This window comes from Lucilia sericata, unplaced genomic scaffold, assembly GCF_015586225.1.
Source record: "Lucilia sericata isolate MDLA Ls3-8-SP2 unplaced genomic scaffold, ASM1558622v1 Contig001981F_arrow, whole genome shotgun sequence".
Lineage (NCBI taxonomy): Eukaryota > Metazoa > Arthropoda > Insecta > Diptera > Calliphoridae > Lucilia > Lucilia sericata.
Genome location: NW_023995851.1, coordinates 35269 through 59791, shown reverse-complemented (window position 1 = coordinate 59791; position 24523 = coordinate 35269). Strand labels below are relative to the sequence as shown.

The following is a 24523-nucleotide window of genomic DNA, read 5'->3' as shown; positions in this document are numbered from 1 at the left end:
GAACAGAACTTGAACAGAACTAGAACAGAACTAGAACAAAACTAGAACGGAACTAGACCAGAACTACAACAGAACTAGAACAGAACTAGAACAGAACTAAACTAGACAGAACTAGAACAGAACTAGAACAGAACTAGAACAGAACTAGAACAGAACTAGAACTAGAACTAGAAACTAGAACAGAACTAGACAGAACTAGAACAGAACTAGAACAGAACTAGAACAGAACTAGAACAGAAATAGAACAGAACTAGAACAGAACTAGAACAGAACTAGAACAGAATAGACAGAACTAGAACAGAACTAGAACAGAACTAGAACAGAAACTAGAACAGAACTAGAACAGAACTAGAACAGAACTAGAACAGAACTAGAACCAGAAACTAGAACAGAACTAGAACAGAACTAGAACAGAACTAGAACAGAACTAGAACAGAACTAGAACAGAACTATAACAGAACTATAACAGAACTATAACAGAACTAGAACAGACTAGAACAGAACTAGAACAGAACTAGAAAGAACTAGAACAGAACTAGAACAGAACTAGAACAGAACTAGAACAGAACTAGAACAGAACTAGAACAGAACTAGAACAGAACTAGAACAGAACTAGAACAGAACTAGGAACAGAACTAGAACAGAACTAGAACAGAACTAGAACAGAACTAGAACAGAACTAGAACAGAACTAGAACAGAACTAGAACAGAACTAGAACAGAACTAGAACAGAACTAGAACAGAACTAGAACAGAACTAGAACAGAACTAGAACGAACTAGAACAGAACTAGAACAGAACTAGAACAGAACTAGAACGAACTAGAACAGAAACTAGAACAGAACTAGAACAGAACTAGACAGAACTAGAACAGAACTAGAACAGAACTAGAACAGAACTAGAATAGAACTAGAACGACCTAGAACAGAACTAGAACAGAACTAGAAGAACTAGAACAGAACTAGAACAGAACTAGAACAGAACTAGAACAGAACTAGAACAGAACTAGAACAGAACAGAACTAGAACAGAACTAGAACAGAACTAGAACAGAAACTAGACAGAACTAGAACAGAACTAGAACAGAACTAGAACAGAACTAGAACAGAACTAGAACAGAACTAGAACGAACTAGATCAGAACCAGAACAGAACTAAAACAGAATTAGAACAGAACTAAAACATAACTAGATCCGAACTGAGCTGAACTAGAACAGAACTAGAACAGAACTAGAATAGAACTAGAACAGAACTAGAACAGAACTAGAACAGAACTAGAACAGAACTAGAACAGAACTAGAACAGAACTAGAACAGAACTAGAACAGAACTAGAACAGAACAGAACTAGAACAGAACTAGAACAGAACTAGAACAGAACTAGAACAGAACTAGAACAGAACTAGAATAGAACTAGAACAGAACTAGAACAGAACTAGAACAGAACTAGAACAGAACTAGAACAGAACTAGAACATAACTAGAACATAACTAGAACAGAACTAGAACAGAACTAGAACAGAACTAGAACAGAACTAGAACAGAACTAGAAAGAACTAGAACAGAACTAGAACAGAACTAGAACAGAACTAGAACAGAACTAGAACAGAACTAGAACAGAACTAGAACAGAACTAGAACAGAACTAGAACAGAACTAGAACAGAACTAGAACAGAACTAGAACAGAACTAGAACAGAACTAGAACAGAACTAGAACAGAACTAGAACAGAACTAGAACAGAACTAGAACATAACTAGAACAGAACTAGAACAGAACTAGAACAGAACTAGAACAGAACTAGAACAGAACTAAAACAGAATTAGAACAGAACTAAAACATAACTAGATCCGAACTGAGCTGAACTAGTTAAGGCTAGCTAGAGTGACAAGTATTACTAAAATCCAGTATCCATCCCTGTGTTTACATTTTTAGCTTCCTTGCTTTTTCGTTTGCAATTTTCAAATGCAATTCATTTAGTTGTCAAACGAACCTCCAAAAGAATGTATAATCGTCTGTGAGATATAGAAATAAAATTAATAATTTATTAATTAAAAGTGTTGAAAGGCTATATATTTAATAACAAGTAAAATGCCAAAGTGTTCCTAATAATAATTCTAAAAAAAAGTAATAATTTTGCTATAAAATAAAAGAAAAAAGTGTTTAACAAAATCGAGGCGGCCGCATGTTGTGTTAAATGTTTTTAAGTTTTTATTATTGTTGCAATTGTTGTTTGTTGAAATAAATATGCCTTAATGTTTTTGAAATTGTAATTAAATAATTAAATTAGCATTTGTTGCTTAATAATAATAAAAAAGTGTTTAACAAAAATTTGCAGACCACATGATAATTTTTCATTTATTTATTAGTTGTTGTTGCTTGAAAAAAAAAGAAGTAGTAAAGTAGTTGGCGCCACTAAAACAGCAAGTGCAAAGAAAGAGTAAAAAAATAAAATGACAAAGTAAAACAAACTTGACATGAGCAAATGTATTGAAGTAAGGTTTGTTTTTGCAGATGCGTGTTGTTGTTTTGGGTTTAGTAAAGATAATAAAATAATGTTAATCTTAACAGTAACATTATTTCGTTAACAGTATGTTGTTTTGTTTATTTACATTATACAAAAGTAAACAAACCTGATTTTCAATAAGATTTTACGTTTTTGTGTGTTTTGTGTTTAATAAACAGACTATTGTTGATATTAACATTAACTTTATTTATTTATAACATTGTCTTGTACTTAATATTATTCTGCTGATAATGTTTGCTGATTTAACATTTCTATAGAGCTGTCATCGTTTATTTACTATATTTGATTTGGAATATTAAGGTAAGATGTTACAATTTTACATTAAATTTACAATAAATGAAAGAAAAAAGTAGTTCAGTAGTAGAAATGTATTAGAACTAAACTAGTAGGTACCTAGAGCAAAACTGAAGTTAATTAGATCCGAATTTTTTCTTTGCACTTAAAGAAAAACCATCATAAAAACACATTTAAATTTTATTTTTATATTATTTTTTATTGTGTTTTATTTTCAAATAATTTTCTTTTCAACCAAACATATTTATCATAGTTTTTTCTTCTTCTATGTAAATTAAATTTTATTTTCATTTATAGTTTGTTTATTTATTAATTTAATAATATAACATAATCATTATTAGTTACATTTATATGTATAATCATATTTATGTTTTTCTTTATTGTGTATTTATGTATTTTTTTTAATTTTATTATTTATTTTATATTTTTATTTTTTCTAAAAAAAAACGCGCACATTTACTACTTAAATAGACAATTATATAAATATATGTATGTTTTGTTATATGTATGTCAATTTATTTTTATTTATATATAATTTTTATTTGAAAATTATTTTTTAAATGTAACAATGCTTTATTTTTTTCTATATTTCATTTTTTAATGTATTTTTGTTTTGGGGAGAGTTAGGGTGGAGTAAGGAGGCTGGTAATTTTGTTAAACAGCAAATTTTCTTTTGTCATTTTTAGTTTTTATTTCGATTTTGGCATTTAAGTGGATTTGTTAAAGTAAATTATTACGCAAAATAAGTTAAATGTTTATTTTTGTTTTTTTTTTTATTTTAAATTTATTTACTTTTAACTTTTATTGAACAACTAAGTGTGTGTTTAATTAATGAGTGTATTGTTTTTTTTTTTTATAAAATCGTTGAATAATACTAATTATTTATTAATATTATTATGTCATTTCTTCTTAAGTTTTTTTAGATTAAAAGAAAGGTTAATTTTAAAATTAGTAGTTAAAAGTAATGCAAAACATATAAACGATATGAAAAAATTAAAAACTAATTAAATATATGTGTTAACATAAATCTGCTATAGAGGAATGATAACAAATTCTAAAGCAAATATTTTGCTCAGTGTATCCATTGTAACATAACTAAACAATCTGGAAACACAGAAACAATTGAGAAGCTAGAACTAGAACAGAATTAGAACTGAACTGAAACTGAACTAGAACTGAACTAGAACTGAACTAGAACTGAACTAGAACTGAACTAGAACTGAACTAGAATTGAACTAGAACTGAACTAGAACTGAACTAGAACTGTACTAGAACTGAACTAGAACTGAACTAGAATTGAACCAGAACTGAACTAGAACTGAACTAGAACTGAACTAGAACTGAACTAGAACTGAACTAGAACTGAACTAGAATTGAACTAGAACTGAACTAGAACTGAACTAGAACTGAACTAGAACTGAACTGAAACTGAACTAGAACTGAACTAGAACTGAACTAGAATTGAACTAGAACTGAACTAGAACTGAACTAGAACTGAACTAGAACTGAACTAGAACTGAACTAGAATTGAACCAGAACTGAACTAGAACTGAACTAGAACTGAACTAGAACTGAACTAGAACTGAACTAGAACTGAACTAGAACAGAACTAGAACAGAACTAGAACAGAACTAGAACAGAACTAGAACAGAACTAGAACAGAACTAGAACTGAACTAGAACTGAACTAGAACTGGACTAGAACTGAACTAGAACTGAACTAGAACTGAACTAGAACTGAACTAGAACTGAACTAGAACTGAACTAGAACTGAACTAGAACTGAACTAGAACTGAACTAGAACTGAACTAGAACAGAACTGGAACAGAACTAGAACAGAATTAGAACAGAATTAGAACAGAACTGGAACAGAACTAGAACTGAACTAGAACTGAACTAGAACTGAACTAGAACTGAACTAGAACTGAACTAGAACTGAACTAGAACTGAACTAGAACTGAACTAGAACTGAACTAGAACTGAACTAAAACTGAACTAGAACTGAACTAGAACTGAACTAGAACTGAACTAGAACTGAACTAGAACTGAACTAGAACTGAACTAGAACTGAACTAGAACTGAACTAGAACTGAACTAGTACTGAACTAGAACTAGATCAGTATTATGATTCCCCTTTTATGTATTTTTTTTAATTAAAGCTTAACTAATTACTAATGTAAATAATACAAATAATACTTAAGAATAAACTAAATTAAAATATATATTTTTGGAAAATATTAAATAATCTTTATAATTTTTTTTGTTTGAATTATAACCTGAGTTATCAATACATTTATATATTATAATAATGCTTTTGGTTTTTGCAACATTTATTATTATTTATGACGTTTATAATACAATTATTTTTCTGACAGTTTTGTAAATACCAATTGTTCTATATTTTTTTAAATGTTTATTAATTTTTTTGCAATAATTAACAAAGTTTTATAAAAACCTTGTTAGTTACTTTTTTTTATTTATTTATGTATAAATAAGTATTGTATAGTATGTATGTATATTTTAACAAATTTTTAATTTTTATTGTTTCAATTCTTTTTTTAAATATATTTGGTTTTTTAATACTTATTAAAATACAAAAGTTTTCTTTTGGTTTTTTTTGTTTAAATTCTCATCTAAAGCTGAAGCAAATTTTTGTTTTCAGTGTATAATTTTATATCCAAACAAAGCCTTTATTTCATGTTTTCTTTTTTTGTTTTGCTTGTTGTTGTGGTTTTTTATTTAAACTTACAATTTTAGGTGTGTGTTTTTTGTTGTTGTATATATAATAGTAAATTTATCTTTTTTTTTCTAAATTTTTGTTTAATAATATGTATGTTTTATTACAGTTTTATTGTGTGAGTTTGTTAATGTTTTAATGTTTTTTGTTTTTGTTTTAAATATGTATCATTTCGGTGTATGTTTTGTATTGTTCAAGTTTACAATGTTTTATTTGTTGTTCTTTACCTTGAGCGACAGATTTAGTTCAAAATTTGCAAAAATATTTTATGTATTTTTCAGGGAAATATCAACAGTGAGTAGTAAGTAGTATGTCAAGTGAACTACAAAAATCTAAGGAATATTTTCTATGTTTTTAGGGTGTTTTAAATGATATCTAATAGGTGGGCTGTTGATAATCCATATTGGGTTGTTGCTCCATGCCTACAAATATAAATTGTTAACCAGATTTAAGATAAAATGTCTAATTTGTTTATCATAAAGTCTATTCACCTGTTTGCTGAGCTGTGAAGGGTGAAGCACTATATTGATCATTATCATTGTCCACGGAATAGCTATTGTAGGCCTGTTGATGCACAACATTGGCAGGATCATTTTCAAAGGCTGAGGTAAATTCATCGCCTGCACCAATTAAGAAACGTTTATAAGCCAAGAAAGCACATAAAGCCTGGAAAAAGGAGGCAGAAAACCAATAAAAGATGTAGAGTTGAATTAGACAGAACTAAAACAGAACTAGAACAGAACTAGAACAGAACTAAAACAGAACTAGAATAGAACTAGAACAGAACTAGAACAGAACTAGAACAGAACTAGAACAGAACTAGAACAGAACTAGAACAGAATTAGAACAGAACTAGAACAGAACTAGAACAGAACTAGAACAGAACTAGAACAAAACTAGAACAGAACTAGAACAGAACTAGAACAGAACTAGAACAGAACAGAACAGAACTTGAACAGAACTAGAACAGAACTAGAACAGAACTAGAACAGAACTAGAACAGAACTAGAACAGAACTAGAACAGAACTAGAACAGAACTAGAACAGAACTAGAACAGAACTAGAACAGAACTAGAACAGAACTAGAACAGAACTAGAACAGAACTAGAACAGAACTAGAACAGAACTAGAACAGAACTAGAACAGAACTAGAACAGAACTAGAACAGAACTAGAACAGAACTAGAACAGAACTAGAACAGAACTAGAACAGAACTAGAACAGAACTAGAACAGAACTAGAACAGAACTAGAACAGAACTAGAACAGAACTAGAACAGAACTAGAACAGAACTAGAACAGAACTAGAACAGAACTAGAACAGAACTAGAACAGAACTAGAACAGAACTAGAACAGAACTGGAACAGAACTAGAATAGAATTGGAACAGAACAAAACTAGAACTGAAAAACTTACCCAAGTGAATATGGAAAATAATGAGAAAACAATGGCAGCTTGCATATTACTGGCACCAATGCCACCAGGAGGCATTTCAGCCGAACTCCACTGAGACCAAATATAAATAAAGGCCACAAAATACATGAAGGCCCAAAAGGCTAAAACGTTAAAAAATAAGATTCTATTAATACAATTTACTTAAATTTAGGTTTATTTCCCCGCCTACCTGAAAAACCCATATCAGCCATCACAAAACGTTTCCGACTTTTCACCGATGACATGCGTTCGAATAGAAATTCACCCACTATAAACGCCATGGACGCAAGAAAACCAAAAACGCCCACTGTATTGCCATACTTGCAGGCCATATTGTCATCGTTTAATATGCAAACATCTTTGCCATCTTCTTCGCGATAACCTTCTGACGATATGCAACCGAAGACAACAATGGAGAAAAGCTAAAAATAGACAGAGAAAATAGAATAGAAATGAATAGAACGAAGAACAAATTTTAATTCATGCAAACACATGTAATAGAGACAATTAAAATGTTATTACGTTGTTTTTGTTGGTGGCACTAAATTTGCATTGTTTATAGCATGTTAATTAAGTGGGCCAATGGGGTGGGGAGTTGGGGAGTAATAATAGAGATAGTTTTTTTAAATAATATAAATCAATACGATATAAACAAATAAAAAAGACGTCAATTGCAAATATCTACATAGTTTTTAATAAAAATTTATATTGGAAAATCGCACTATGGGAAGAGTTTTTAGTGGAATATTTTTAATATTTAGACATTATTTTTTAATTTCCAAAATATTTAAGGAAAATTCCAAAAATGGTACAAAAATATTTAAAAATTACAAAATTTAATAATTTTTTGAACAATAGGTCAGAAAATTGTAAAAAATACATATATGTATTACGTGATTCCTAAAATGTTTTTTAAAAAATCCCCAAGTGGGGAACTTTAAATTAAGCTATAAAATTTAAATTTAATTACCACTAAGTTAATTTAAGGAAACATTCTAGGAATTAGTCATTTTTACGGAATTCCTAAAATGTTTGCAGAAAATCCCAAAACGGGGAAGTTCAAACCTCATAAAAAAACATTGAAAATGTCATAGTTTTAACAGTATTCAATAAATAAAACAAAAAATTATGTAAAAATGTTCTTTTTAACAAATTCCTAAAATATTTTTGAAAAATCCCAAAAATGGGGATTTTAATATTTCTTAATATTTTACTTAAAATAGCAAAATTTTACTAGAATTTAAGATAATAATCAAAAAAATTTATAAAAATTTAAATTTTTAACAAATTCCCAGAAAGTTTACCAAAAATCCCAAAAGTGGGGAACTTAAAATCAAAGTATAAATTAAAAATGTTGCTGCTAAAAGAAACTTAGAAGCTAAATTTTGAGATATTTAACTTTTTTGAGATATTCCTAAAATGTTTGAAGGAAATCCCCAACTGGGGATTTTAATATATTATAGAATTTTTTTTTTTAAATACCCCAGTTTTATTAATTATAACTTAATGAATAAAAATTTAGCAAAAAATTTAATTTTAAACAAATTCCTAAAATATTTTCAAAAATTCCCAAAACTGGGGATGTTAATTTTTCAACAAACATTACTTAAAATGACATAATTTTCTAACAATTAAAGAAATTAGGAGAGAACAATGTAAAATTTTGCATTTTTTACAAATTCCCAATAACTCTTAAGAAAATCCCAAAAGTGGGGAAGAAAAATTTTTAACAAAATTTTAAATATTGTTTTATATTTATAGAAATTTAACAATATTGATTATAAAATTTAATGTTTTTGCTCATTTCCTTAATACATATTAATCAAACCTTAAGGGGAAACTTAAAAAACAAAAAGGGGAAATGTAATTTAAAACCCCTAAAGCGCTGCACTTCTTCAAAGTAATATCAAACATTGAAAACTTACTGTTTTTAAGATAAAATGTCCAAGTAAAATTTAGCCTAAGGGAACCAAGTTTAAGACAAAAAACCAACTAAAATAAAAGCTTTATAATTTTCCCCCTTTGACAAATCATTAACATTCATCATACGCCCAGTTGCATAAAATATAAAAAAAAAACTTTTTTTATAAAGACACAAAAAAAAAACAACAAATAATTGACATAATAGAAGAAAAATGTCAAAACAAACTGAAACGAAAACTAGAACAAAAGTGATACTTTTTTTCCAACAAGATGAGATAATAAACTTTACTCATACATAAACAATAACTAAATGTTATAGTATATGTATAACAAAACTAGTATAAGTACTACTAAAACAACTAAACTAAAGTTTTCAATAAACTAAATACTACAAAAAAAAAACTTGCAAAAAACTTGCAAAACATAGCAAACTATAGCAAAATACTTATAGAACTATGTTAGCAGAAATTTCTGTTTATTACTTTGCATAATTAAACAGTCAACATTGTGTAAATTTCAAAAGTTGCATTACTTGTGTAGAAAATTTTTGCTGAAATATTGCAAATACATGTACTTTCAACCTTGTCATTATTGCTTTTTTCTTTCTTTAGATTTTTTCCCCTCCTAAAGGTCAGGGTAACATTTATATAATTGTAGTGCTTGCTATATTTATAAATTTCAGAATATTCTTCTAGTTAGAAATCTAAATGACATTCTAAACAAATGTATATTTTGCCATATTTTCTCTGTTTATATTATTAATTCAATAGTAGTGGTTTTATTATTCGCAAAAACACATTTAGTTTGTGTTAACGTAAATGAATGAATAAAGCAAAAATGTGGAGATTAAAGAGAAAACACGAAATAGATTTTATGATTTTTAAATAGTCTCGACTAGTTGTAGTCTAGTATATAGTCTTGACCATAATCTAGTCTATGGTCTTAACAATAGTCTAGCCTATAGTCTAGTTTTATAGTCTAGTCTATAGTCTATTCTATAGTATAGTTTATAGTCTAGTTATAGTCTAGTTTATACTATAGTTTATAGTCTAGTTTATAGTCTAGTTTACAGTCTAGTCTATAGTTTAGTCTAGAGTTTAGTCTAGAGTTTAGTCTAGAGTTTAGTCTATAGTCTAGTCTATAGTCCAGTCTATAGTCTAGTCTATAGTCTAGGTCTATAGTCTAGTCTATAGTCTAGTCTATAGTCTAGTCTATAGTCTAGTCTATAGTCTATAGTCTAGTCTATAGTAGTCTAGTCTAGTCTATAGTCTAGTCTATAGTCTAGTCTATAGTCTAGTCTATAGTCTAGTCTATAGTCTAGTCTATAGTCTAGTCTATAGTCTAGTCTAGTCTATAGTCTAGTCTAGTCTATAGTCTAGTCTATAGTCTAGTCTATAGTCTAGTCTATAGTCTAGTCTATAGTCTAGTCTATAGTCTAGTCTATAGTCTAGTCTATAGTCTAGTCTATAGTCTAGTCTATAGTCTAGTCTATAGTCTAGTTTATAGTCTAGTCTATAGTCTAGTCTATAGTCTAGTCTATAGTCTAGTCTATAGTCTAGTCTATAGTCTAGTCTATAGTCTATAGTCTAGTCTATAGTCTAGTCTATAGTCTAGTCTATAGTCTAGTCTATAGTCTAGTCTATAGTCTAGTCTATAGTCTAGTCTATAGTCTAGTCTATAGTCTAGTCTATAGTCTAGTCTATAGTCTAGTCTATAGTCTAGTCTATAGTCTAGTCTATAGTCTAGTCTATAGTCTAGTCTATAGTCTAGTCTATAGTCTAGTCTATAGTCTAGTCTATAGACTAGTCTATAGTCTAGTCTATAGTCTAGTCTATAGTCTAGTCTATAGTCTAGTCTACAGTCTAGTCTATAGTCTAGTCTACAGTCTAGTCTATAGTCTAGTCTATAGTCTAGTCTATAGTCTAGTCTATAGTCTAGTCTATAGTCTAGTCTATAGTCTAGTCTAGTCTATAGTCTAGTCTAGTCTATAGTCTAGTCTAGTCTATATAGTCTAGTCTATAGTCTAGTCTATAGTCTAGTCTATAGTCTAGTCTATAGTCTAGTCTATAGTCTAGTCTATAGTCTAGTCTATAGTCTAGTCTATAGTCTAGTCTATAGTCTAGTCTATAGTCTAGTCTATAGTCTAGTCTATAGTCTAGTCTATAGTCTAGTCTATAGTCTAGTCTATAGTCTAGTCTATAGTCTAGTCTATAGTCTAGTCTATATTCTAGTCTATATCTAGTCTATAGTCTAGTCTATAGTCTAGTCTATAGTCTAGTCTATAGTCTAGTCTATAGTCTAGTCTATAGTCTAGTCTATAGTCTAGTCTAGTCTATAGTCTAGTCTATAGTCTAGTCTATAGTCTAGTCTATAGTCTAGTCTATAGTCTAGTCTATAGTCTAGTCTATAGTCTAGTCTATAGTCTAGTCTATAGTCTAGTCTATAGTCTAGTCTATAGTCTAGTCTATAGTCTAGTCTATAGTCTAGTCTATAGTCTAGTCTATAGTCTAGTCTATAGTCTAGTCTATAGTCTAGTCTATAGTCTAGTCTATAGTCTAGTCTATAGTCTAGTCTATAGTCTAGTCTATAGTCTAGTCTATAGTCTAGTCTATAGTCTAGTCTATAGTCTAGTCTATAGTCTAGTCTATAGTCTAGTCTATAGTCTAGTCTATAGTCTAGTCTATAGTCTAGTCTATAGTCTAGTCTATAGTCTAGTCTATAGTCTAGTCTATAGTCTAGTCTATAGTCTAGTCTATAGTCTAGTCTATAGTCTAGTCTATAGTCTAGTCTATAGTCTAGTCTATAGTCTAGTCTATAGTCTAGTCTATAGTCTAGTCTATAGTCTAGTCTATAGTCTAGTCTATAGTCTAGTCTATAGTCTAGTCTATAGTCTAGTCTATAGTCTAGTCTATAGTCTAGTCTATAGTCTAGTCTATAGTCTAGTCTATAGTCTAGTCTATAGTCTAGTCTATAGTCTAGTCTATAGTCTAGTCTATAGTCTAGTCTATAGTCTAGTCTATAGTCTAGTCTATAGTCTAGTCTATAGTCTAGTCTATAGTCTAGTCTATAGTCTAGTCTATAGTCTAGTCTATAGTCTAGTCTATAGTCTAGTCTATAGTCTAGTCTATAGTCTAGTCTATAGTCTAGTCTATAGTCTAGGTCTATAGTCTAGTCTATAGTCTAGTCTATAGTCTAGTCTATAGTCTAGTCTATAGTCTAGTCTATAGTCTAGTCTATAGTCTAGTCTATAGTCTAGTCTATAGTCTAGTCTATAGTCTAGTCTATAGTCTAGTCTATAGTCTAGTCTAATAGTCTAGTCTATAGTCTAGCTATAGTCTAGTCTATAGTCTAGTCTATAGGTCTAGTCTATCGGTCTAGTCTATAGTCTAGTCTATAGTCTAGTCTATAGTCTAGTCTATAGTCTAGTCTATGTCTAGTCTATTAGGTCTAGTCTATAGTCTAGTCTATAGTCTGGTCTATAGTCTAGTCTATAGGTCTAGTCTATAGTCTAGTCTATAGCTAGTCTATAGTCTAGTCTATATCTAGTCTATAGTCTAGGTCTAATCTAGTCTATAGTCTAGTCTATAGTTCTAGTCTATAGTCTAGTCTATAGTCTAGTCTATAGTCTAGTCTATAGTCTAGTCTATAGTCTAGTCTCTAGGTCTAGTCTACAGTTCTAGTCTCTCGTCTAGTCTATCTCTAGTCTAGTCTATAGTATAGTCTATAGTCTAGTCTATAGTCTAGTCTATAGTCTAGTCTACTAGCTAGTCTATAGTCTAGCCTATAGTCTAGTCTATAGTCTAGGCTATAGTCAATTCTATAGTCTAGTCTATAGTCAAATCTATGGTCTAGTCTATAGTCAAATCTATAGTCTAGTCTAAAGTTTATTCTACAGTCCAGTTTATAGTCTACTCTATAGTGTGGTGTGTAGTGTAGTCTACAGTCTAGTCTATGGTATTTTCCATATTCTAGTCAAAAGTCTCGTCTTTAGTCTTCCGTATAGAACAAGCACAAGCACTACTCTTTCGTGCTCAACCTTTTCTAACAAGATATGACATGTAAGTCCACCTTTCTTCTTTACTTGTTCTGTAAAAAACTTATAATTTTTGATTTTTCTTCTTTACTTTAAAACTTTACACATTCATCTCAAACACAAACACATTAATTCAACCGGATAGAAAGTATCAGATATGGAAAACTCAAATCAGTATCTATATACAGTTTTCTAAATATATAAAAGTTTTCTATAGGAAGCTTCAGTTTCAGGTTTAAAGTTTTCTAAAAAAAACTTATGGCAAAGTTTTTCCGTTTCTTTAAAGTTTTGTAAACATTTTCCATCTCTGTTATAAACATACATATGTATGTGTGTTTGTATGTGAGTTTATAACAAAAATCGAGAATTTGTATTTGAAACAACAACCAACTAACACTTTTAAACAAACTACAACTATTGCAACAAACAACAACAACAATGCTAACAGGTGTGAAAAATATGTATGCATATGTAAGTGTGTTTCTGTGTTTGTTTGTGTATTAATTTTTTAGATTTAATGTTGTATTTGTACTTGAAGGTCATTGGTGGCCTTGGAAACTAATGAAATATTTATGATTTGACCCATTTACGTTAAAAACAAAAGTAAAAGAAAAATACTACCTGGTACTTAAAGCAATGTATATAAAATGGGATATGTACTTGCACAAGGTTGTAAAAATTGCCTTGTAATTTCATTTTTTTTTTTTTTTTTTGTTATTCTACTTATAGTTCGAAGGGTATAAATAAGTATAGTAAAGTTTACGATTTTGTTTTACTAGACCATTTTTTAGCAGATTTTTTTATAGTTATTGTAGATTTTTTTCTATACTTTGTTTTTAAGGTCACTCTAGCGTATACGTAATGTGTAATTTGCAAGATGAAAATAATAGTACTCATACGTTTAGTAGGGTGAGAGGGCATGCACTTAGTTGGATTAAAAGGATTTATTTATTTAGTGCTGTGATGTGGAATATTGTAAAATGTATTATAAGTACATATTAGAGATCATAGAGGAACAAAGAATAAAATTGTTAAATCATATTGTGATTGAAAAATGCTTAAGGACACCTTTACTGAAGAAAATATATATATAAATAATCCTGTTAAGTTATTGTTATTGTAGCTACTTTTCGTGTATCTTTTAGGGATTATCATATCAGTAGATTCAAATTTTATGAACTATAGAATTGACTATAGACTAGACTATAGATTAGATTAAAGACTAGACTATAGACTACGCTATAGACTAGACTATAGACTAGACTATAGATTAGACTATAGACTAGAATATAGACTAGACTATAGACTAGACTATAGACTAGACTATAGACTAGGACTATAGAATAGACTATAGACTAGACTATAGACTAGACTATAGACTAGACTATAGACTAGACTATAGACTAGACTATAGACTAGACTATAGACTAGACTATAGACTAGACTATAGACTAGACTATAGACTAGACTATAGACTAGACTATAGACTAGACTATAGACTAGACTATAGACTAGACTATAGACTAGACTATAGACTAGACTATAGACTAGACTATAGACTAGACTATAGACTAGACTATAGACTAGACTATAGACTAGACTATAGACTAGACTATAGACTAGACTATAGACTAGACTATAGACTAGACTATAGACTAGACTATAGACTAGACTATAGACTAGACTATAGACTAGACTATAGACTAGACTATAGACTAGACTATAGACTAGACTACAGACTAGACTATAGACTTGACTATAGACTAGACTATAGACTAAACTATAGACTAGACTATAGACTAGACTATAGACTAGACTATAGACTATAGACTAGACTATAGACTGACTATAGACTAGACTATAGACTAGACTGTAGACTAGACTATAGACTAGACTATAGACTAACTATAGACTAGACTATAGACTAGACTATAGACTAGACTATAGATAAGACTATAGACTAGACTATGACTAGACTATAGACTAGACTATAGACTAGGCTATATAGACTAAGTAATAGACTATAGACTAGATATAGACTAGACTATAGACTAGACTATAGACTAGACTATAGACTAACTATAGACTAGACTATAGACTAGACTATAACTAGACTATAGACTAGACTAGATATAGACTAGACTAGACTAGACTCGACTAGACTAGACTAGACTATAGACTAGACTAGATAGACTAGACTAGACTATAGCTATAGACTATAGGACTATAGACTAGACTAGACTAGACTATAGACTAGACTACTACTAGACTAGACTATAGACTAGACTATAGACTAGACTATAGACTAGACTATAGACTAGACTATAGACTAGACTATAGACTAGACTATAGACTAGACTATAGACTAGACTATAGACTAGACTATAGACTAGACTATAGACTAGACTAGACTAGACTAGACTAGACTAGACTATAGACTAGACTATAGACTAGACTATAGACTAGACTATAGACTAGACTATAGACTAGACTATAGACTAGACTATAGACTAGACTATAGACTAGACTATAGACTAGACTATAGACTAGACTATAGACTAGACTATAGACTAGACTATAGACTAGACTATAGACTAGACTATAGACTAGACTATAAACTAGACTATAGACTAGACTATAGACTAGACTATAGACTAGACTATAGACTAGACTATAGACTAGACTATAGACTAGACTATAGACTAGACTATAGACTAGACTATAGACTAGACTATAGACTAGACTATAGACTAGACTATTGACTAGGCTATAGACTACACTAAGGACTAGATTAGACTGGACTATAGACTAGACTGTATACATATGTACTAAGTATTATCGTTAAAAAAAATTTGTAACTTTTTTAAATAATTAACACCATAATGTTCTCCAATTATATTCTTCTAATAAATTTCTACAAAATTACATAACTACTTTAATCAGTTTAATAATATTTTACTCATTTACCTTATTAAGCAAAATAAACTTAATTTTCTTAAATTTATTCCACTTTAATTCTGTAAAAGTGTCAATTTATAGGTCAAACCTCGAAAGAAAAATGAAATAAATATAATTTTCAAATACCACCCTGCAACTACTGACTTTTGTCAACAATATTTAACAGAAAGAAAATGGAACACAAAAATTTTATTTTTTTTTTATATATTTTGCTAAACATATAAATTCAATATATTAAGCTATTTATAAATAAAAAAATGAACAAAAGCTGTAAGTTTAACAAAAATATATAAAAGAAAAAAAAAACACTTAAGCATTTCCATCAATTATTCTTTTTTAGAATTTTTTTTCTCTCTCTCTCTCTCTAACAAGAAAATATAACGTATTTTATGAATACTACACACGTACACTGTAACATGTACATATATTCACACACTCACTCTTACATTATGTTTCCCCTTCCTGTTATTTTAGCCATAAATACACGTAGTCGTAGTATTCTCTCTGCTTTTTATGATGTTCTCATTCTTATTTCCCTTGTTTTTTGTTGTGTCCATTTAGAAGAACACTATTTAATGTTTATGTATTGTCCTACATCACGTTTTAATGTTTGTGTGTGTGTAGAAGTGTGTATATAACCATTAGTATTTGATTGTCCCTGTTTTAAATTTTATGAAGAGTTATTTGATGTTTTTACAAAGCCCATGGAAATAGAAAATTTTAGTCGTATCTAAAGGACTATAGACTAGACTATAGATCAGAGTATAGACTAGAATATAGACTAGACTATGGACTAGACTATATACTAGGACTAGACAATAGACTAGACAATAGACTATACTATAGACTATACTATAGGACTAGACTAAAGACTATACTAAAGAGTGGACTATAGACTAGACTATAGACTAGACTATAGACTAGACTATAGACTAGACTATAGACTAGACTATAGACTAGACTATAGACTAGACTATAGACTAGACTATAGACTAGACTATAAACTAGACTATAGACTCGCCTAAGACTAGACTATAGACTAGACTATAGACTAGACCTATAGACTAGGACTATAGACTAGACTATAGACTAGACTATAGACTAGACTATAGACTAGACTATAGACTAGACTAGACTATAGACTAGACTATGACTAGACTATAGACTAGACTATAGACTAGACTATAGACTAGGACTATAGACTAGACTATAGACTAGACTATAGACTAGACTTATAGACTAGACTATAGACTAGACTATTAGACTAGACTATAGACTAGACTATAGACTAGACTATAGACTAGACTATAGACTAGACTATAGACTAGACTATAGACTAGACTATAGACTAGACTATAGACTAGACTATAGACTAGACTATAGACTAGACTATAGACTAGACTAGACTATAGACTAGACTATAGACTAGACTATAGACTAGACTATAGACTAGACTATAGACTAGACTATAGACTAGACTATAGACTAGACTATAGACTAGACTATAGACTAGACTATAGACTAGACTATAGACTAGACTATAGACTAGACTATAGACTAGACTATAGACTAGACTATAGACTAGACTATAGACTAGACTATAGACTAGACTATAGACTAGACTATAGACTAGACTATAGACTAGACTATAGACTAGACTATAGACTAGACTATAGACTAGACTATAGACTAGACTATAGACTAGACTAATAGACTAGACTATAGACTAGACTATAGACTAGACTATAGACTAGACTATAGACTAGACTATAGACTAGACTATAGACTAGACTATAGACTAGACTATAGACGACTATAGACTAGACTATAGACTAGACTATAGACTAGACTATAGACTAGACTATAGACTAGACTATAGACTAGACTATAGACTAGACTATAGACTAGACTATAGACTAGACTATAGACTAGACTATAGACTAGACTATAGACTAGACTATAGACTAGACTATAGACTAGACTATAGACTAGACTATAGACTAGACTATAGACTAGACTATAGACTAGACTATAGACTAGACTATAGACTAGACTATAGACTAGACTATAGACTAGACTATAGACTAGACTATAGACTAGACTATAGACTAGACTATAGACTAGACTATAGACTAGACTATAGACTAGACTATAGACTAGACTATAGACTAGACTATAGACTAGACTATAGACTAGACTATAGACTAGACTATAGACTAGACTATAGACTAGACTATAGACTAGACTATAGACTAGACTATAGACTAGACTATAGACTAGACTATAGACTAGACGATAGACTAGACTAGACTATAGACTAGACTATAGACTAGACTATAGACTAGACTATAGACTAGACTATAGACTAGACTATAGACTAGACCTAGACTAGCTGTAGAACTAGACTAGTTTTCTAAACTAAATTTTCGACAAATAAAACTTATAGTTTGTTTATAATTTTGTTGTCATTTTCAAATTTCTTAATTTCCAAACAGGGAGATCTGGAGCCCCATGAACAGCACAAAAATCACATGCCACTTTACAATTAGCTTTGGATTAGAGTTAATTGAGTTTAATTGTCTGAATGTTTGGCATGATTTTGTAACACATGTTGTGTCCTCTAACAAAGGTTAATTATATCCCCCGGGGCATCATATAATTGCTATTTTATATTTTTTACACAAAATAAAATTACTTATACGCATTAGTATTGTCAAGTTATCTTTTATTATCCTTCCAATACGTGCTTTGTTTAGTTTATTAAGGGATATTAAAAAAATACTAAAAGTTCAAAGTAAATTGTTGTAGAAATTTTTCACACAAATTAAAGTTGGAAAGTTCTATAAAATATTGATAGAGTATTTGATATTAGTCATTTGGCAAGAGATCGTAAACGTATATTTTTTTATATAAAACAAGTAGGAGTGATATGATTGACTGTGCCAAATTTAAGATAACCTTCAAAGTTTTTTTAGAAAACTTTAACACAATTTGTCTAAAGTTTTCTTTATAAATCTTTATTTAGATGATGTCTATAGTTTTCTTTAAATCCTTCAAAATTTTCTTAAAAAGCTTCTCAAGTTTACATTAGAAATCTTTTCAAATTAAAAAAAGCTTTATAGTTTTCTAAAGAAAAAAATTTGCATTTTGGTAGAGAAAAGTTTTAGAGTTTTTAAAGAAAACTTTTCAACTGAAGTTTTAAATTGCTTTTAAAGAAAATTTTTCGAATTTCCTAACACGATTTTTGAAAGTTTTCTAGAGGTATTTTTTTCCAAAAGAAGAATTTCAAAGCGTTTTAAATTAAACTTTTAATTTCTTATTTAGATTGCTTTAAAATATTTCTCTAAGTGTATGGGGAATTTTAATTTAACTATTAAAATACGTAAACATTTTAATAGCAATAATATATATAAATAAATGATTTGTAATCAAAAAGAAAGAAATTGTTAATAAATTGCAAATGCTCATATAAACGTACATACATATGTCACAAAACTAGAGGGTTTTGAATTTCTCGAGATTTTTTATACCCAAAATTTTTAAATTTAGATTATAGTATAGAAATTCAAAACCTATAGACTAAACTATAGACTAGACTATAGACTAGACTATAGACTAGACTATAGACTAGACTATAGACTAGATTATAGACTAGACTATAGACTAGACTATAGACTAGACTATAGACTAGACTAGACTATAGACTAGACTATAGACTAGACTATAGACTAGACTATAGACTAGACTATAGACTAGACTATAGACTAGACTATAGACTAGACTATAGACTAGACCATCGACTAGACTATAGACTAGACTATAGACTAGACTATAGACTAGACTATAGAGTAGACTATAGACTAGAATATAGACTAGACTGTAGACTAGGCTATAGACTAGACTATAGACTAGAATATAGACTAGACTATAGACTAGACTATAGACTAGACTATAGACTAGACTAGACTAGACTAGACTAGACTAGACTATAGACTAGACTATAGACTAGACTATAGACTAGACTATAGACTAGACTATAGACTAGATTATAGACTAGACTATAGACTAGACTATTGACTAGACTATAGACTAGACTATAGACTAGACTATAGACTAGACTATAGACTAGACTATAGACTAGACTATAGACTAGACTATAGACTAGACTATAGACTAGACTATAGACTAGACTATAGACTAGACTATAGACTAGACTATAGACTAGACTATAGACTAGACTATAGACTAGACTATAGACTAGACTATAGACTAGACTATAGACTAGACTATAGACTAGACTATAGACTAGACTATAGACTTAGACTATAGACTAGGACTATAGACTAGACTATAGACTAGGACTATAGACTAGACTATAGACTAGACTATAGACTAGACTATAGACTAGACTATTAGACTAGACTATAGACTAGACTATAGACTAGACTATAGACTAGACTATAGACTAGACTATAGACTAGACTATAGACTAGGACTATAGACTAGACTATAACTAGACTATAGACTAGACTATAGACTAGACTATAGACTAGACTATTGACTAGACTATAGACTAGACTATAGACTAGACTATAGACTAGACTATAGACTAGACTATAGACTAGACAAGACTAGACTATAGACTAGACTATAGACTAGACTATAGACTAGACTATAGACTAGACTATAGACTAGACTATAGACTAGACTATAGACTAGACTATAGACTAGACTATAGACTAGACTATAGACTAGACTATAGACTAGACTATAGACTAGACTATAGACTAGACTATAGACTAGACTATAGACTAGACTATAGACTAGACTATAGACTAGACTATAGACTAGACTATAGACTAGACTATAGACTAGACTATAGACTAGACTATAGACTAGACTATAGACTAGACTATAGACTAGACTATAGACTAGACTATAGACTAGACTATAGACTAGACTATAGACTAGACTATAGACTAGACTATAGACTAGACTATAGACTAGACTATAGACTAGACTATAGACTAGACTATAGACTAGACTATAGACTAGACTATAGACTAGACTATGGACTAGACTATGGACTAGACTATAGACTAGACTATAGACTAGACTATAGACTAGACTATAGACTAGACTATAGACTAGACTATAGACTAGACTATAGACTAGACTATGACTAGACTATAGACTAGACTAGACTATAGACTAGACTAGACTAGACTATAGACTAGACTAGACTAGACTAGACTAGACTAGACTAGACTAGACTAGACTAGACTAGACTAGACTAGACTAGACTAGACTAGACTAGACTAGACTAGACTATAGACTATAGACTAGACTAGACTAGACTAGACTAGACTAGACTAGACTAGACTAGACTAGACTATAGACTAGACTAGACTAGACTAGACTAGACTAGACTAGACTAGACTAGACTAGACTAGACTAGACTAGACTATAGACTATAGACTAGACTAGACTAGACTAGACTAGACTAGACTAGACTAGACTATAGACTAAACTATAGACTAAACTATAGACTAGACTATAGACTAGACTAGACTAGACTAGACTAGACTAGACTAGACTAGACTAGACTAGACTAGACTAGACTAGACTAGACGACTAGACTAGACTAGACTAGACTAGACTAGACTATACTAGACAAGACTAGACTAGACTAGACTAGACTAGACTAGACTAGACTAGACTAGACTAGACTAGACTAGACTAGACTAGACTAGACTAGACTAGACTAGACTAGACTAGACTAGACTAGACTAGACTAGACTAGACTAGACTAGACTAGACTAGACTAGACTATAGACTAGACTAGATTAGACTATAGACTAGACTAGATTAGACTATAGACTAGACTAGATTAGACTATAGACTAGACTAGATTAGACTATAGACTAGACTAGACTAGACTAGACTAGACTAGACTAGACTATAGACTATAGACTAGACTAGACTAGACTAGACTAGACTATAGACTAGACTAGACTAGACTAGACTAGACTAGACTAGACTAGACTAGACTAGACTAGACTAGACTAGACTAGACTAGACTAGACTAGACTATAGACTATAGACTAGACTGTAGATTAGACTATAGACTAGACTATAGACTAGACTATAGACTAGACTATAGACTAGACTATAGACTAGACTATAGACTAGACTATAGACTATATAGACTATGGACTATAATCTCACCTGTAGTCTGGTCTATATGTAGTACCTATTGTCTGGACTGTCGGCTTGTCTATAGTCTGGACTGTAGGTTTTTCTATAGTCTGAATTATATGCTCGTCTGTAGTCTGGACTATAGTCTTCTCTATAGTCTGGACTATATCTCGTCTTCTCTACTGACTTTACTATTGCAGTTTATATAGTATGAACTGTAGTCTTTTCTATAGCTTGGTCTATAAACTTGAATACAATCTGCTCTATTGGATAGATTTTTGTCTGGAACATAGGCTAAACTATAGTTTTACTATAGATTACACTCTAGTCAGCATTATCAATTAGACTATAGTCTGGAGTATAAATTGGATGTTTTGACTATTGACTTGAATACAGACCATATAGTCTAAAGAAAAGTCTCTACTAGCCTATGGACTAGACTATAGTCAGTTTTAGATCAGTGTATTGATTAGATTATAGATTTTCCCCAAAATATGGAAATTTTCAGAAAATTTTGTTTTAGGAATTCCACTTACAAAAACCCTAAACAATGACATTTCACCGTAGGCCTTGAGTAGTAGAAAACAACAACAAAATATAGGAAAAACACATGTACAATTAATGGGTATTCCCTAGAAAATCTGTTTCGAAAAAAAATGACAGTAGTGCAAAAAAAAAGCTGAACAAAAGAAAAATAATAATAAAAAAGTAAATAAAATCAATAGAAATGTCTATGATTTGAAGTGAAGGAAATAAACTAACAAACATTTTAATACATACATATGTACATAGGTATGTAGTTACATATGTACAATGTAAATATTACATTTTGTAGGGTAAAGAGAAATATAGCAGAGTAGTTAGAATAAGGTGTCAAGTTTACAGCAACAAACTTTTGTAGCAAAAAGCAGAGAAAAAAATATGAACAATAATGAAAAAAACATATTATTATATTATATGAGTATAATAGTTTTAATTAAAACAATTAAGGGTTAAACGTGAGAAAACTACAAAATTAATCAAAAAAAACTGAAATATTGAAAAAAGAGAGCTTTTCATATTTTCAATTAGTTTTTTTTTTTTGTGTACTACATGACCCTCAAATATAAAAAAAAAAAAAAAAACTTACCCAACACAAGGCTCGTATCACTACTTGTGGTTTCATGGCAAATGAAAGGGGATCAAAGGCGCCACCAGCCTTGCCACCACCATAGGCACCACCAGCATTCATATTTAAGATTTGATTTAACATATCCATGATGATATTTTTGTTGTTTTTTAAAGGTTAGTTGTTGGGTTTTTAAAAACACTTAACTAAAAATATTTCTGGTTTATTTTTCGATATTTTTTTTTATTAATTTTCTAAATTATTGATTTTTAACGTTTCTTTTGCCTGTAAACACTAAAACACAAATTTCTTTTGGTTAAAATTTAATATAATTTATGATGAACTTTCTTTTTTTAATTTTTATCAAATATTTTATTATTTTTTTCCTTTATTTTATTCAAATTTTAAAATAAATTGCTTAAGTTTCCTTTTTGAAATTATAAACTAAAATGTCAAATTTTCTCTATGCTTGATTTTTGTTTTATTGCAATCCTTCTCATTCGCTCTCTCTCTCCTCTTCTTTCTAACTGTAACTTGCTTTTGCTCTAGCTTTTATGCTTGTTCTTAGTTTTATTATATGATTTTTTTTTCTTTATCTCCTTGTTATAGTAAAATTTTTGCTCCTTAGGAATGTTTGTTTGTATGTTAATATGTATGTATGTGTGTGTATACTCTAAAGGAAAATATGTGTGTATAAGTTGTTCTCTCTTTTGAATACGTTTTTTTTCTACCTATAAATATAAAGGGAGGCGTATACGTATTATTATTATTTCATCTATTTATTAGAGTTTTTATGTTGTTTACTTTTTTAATTTTACATTAAATTTGAGTTTATTTAACTATTTTTATTATTTATTTTATTATTTATTAAATATTTGTTTATTATTATTTCTATTTAATTATTTCTTTGAAACGCTTTAACAAAGCGCTCGTGTTATCACAACAAAACCTTAATCGAACTGATTTGTTTTTTGTCCAAAAAATATTAATACTAAAATGCAAACAGATGTTGTTAGTTAAAAAAACAAGCTTTCAAGAAAGCTTTTTCTATAACATAACAGAATATAGAACGCAATTTAAACTTAGAAAGTTTAACCAAAGTTTAGTGTAGAAATTAAAACCGTAAAAAGAGAGGTAAATATAAAACTTTAAACAAATCAAAAAGACCATAGACAAGTTTATAGCACCCGACTATTATCTATTCTCCAGACTACAGTATAGTCTAGTCTATTCTAGTCTATAGTCTATAGACTAGACTATAGACTAGTCTATAGTCTAGTCTATAGTCTAGCCTATAGTCTAGTCTATAGTCTAGTCTATAG

The 24523-nt window shown here is 29.9% G+C and overlaps 1 protein-coding gene across 2 annotated transcripts; it reads right to left on the bottom strand.

The window, feature by feature from the left end:
- Positions 1–5657: 5657 nt before the first annotated feature.
- Positions 5658–24167, bottom strand: LOC119613125 (synaptogyrin). Of its 2 annotated transcripts, none has more exons than XM_037969074.1 (6): positions 23933–24167; positions 23223–23495; positions 7172–7403; positions 6964–7103; positions 6041–6215; positions 5658–5971 (listed from the first exon to the last, which is right to left on the bottom strand). In XM_037969074.1, the coding sequence occupies exons 2-6, from the start codon at positions 23349–23351 to the stop codon at positions 5925–5927; spliced, it is 723 nt and encodes a 240-aa protein (XP_037825002.1). In that variant the 5' UTR covers positions 23352–23495; positions 23933–24167; the 3' UTR covers positions 5658–5924. The 2 variants fall into 2 exon arrangements, with proteins under 2 accessions (XP_037825002.1, XP_037825001.1); XM_037969073.1 differs by having other exon boundaries at positions 23223–23932; positions 24006–24149.
- Between the last annotated feature and the right edge of the window lie 356 nt (positions 24168–24523).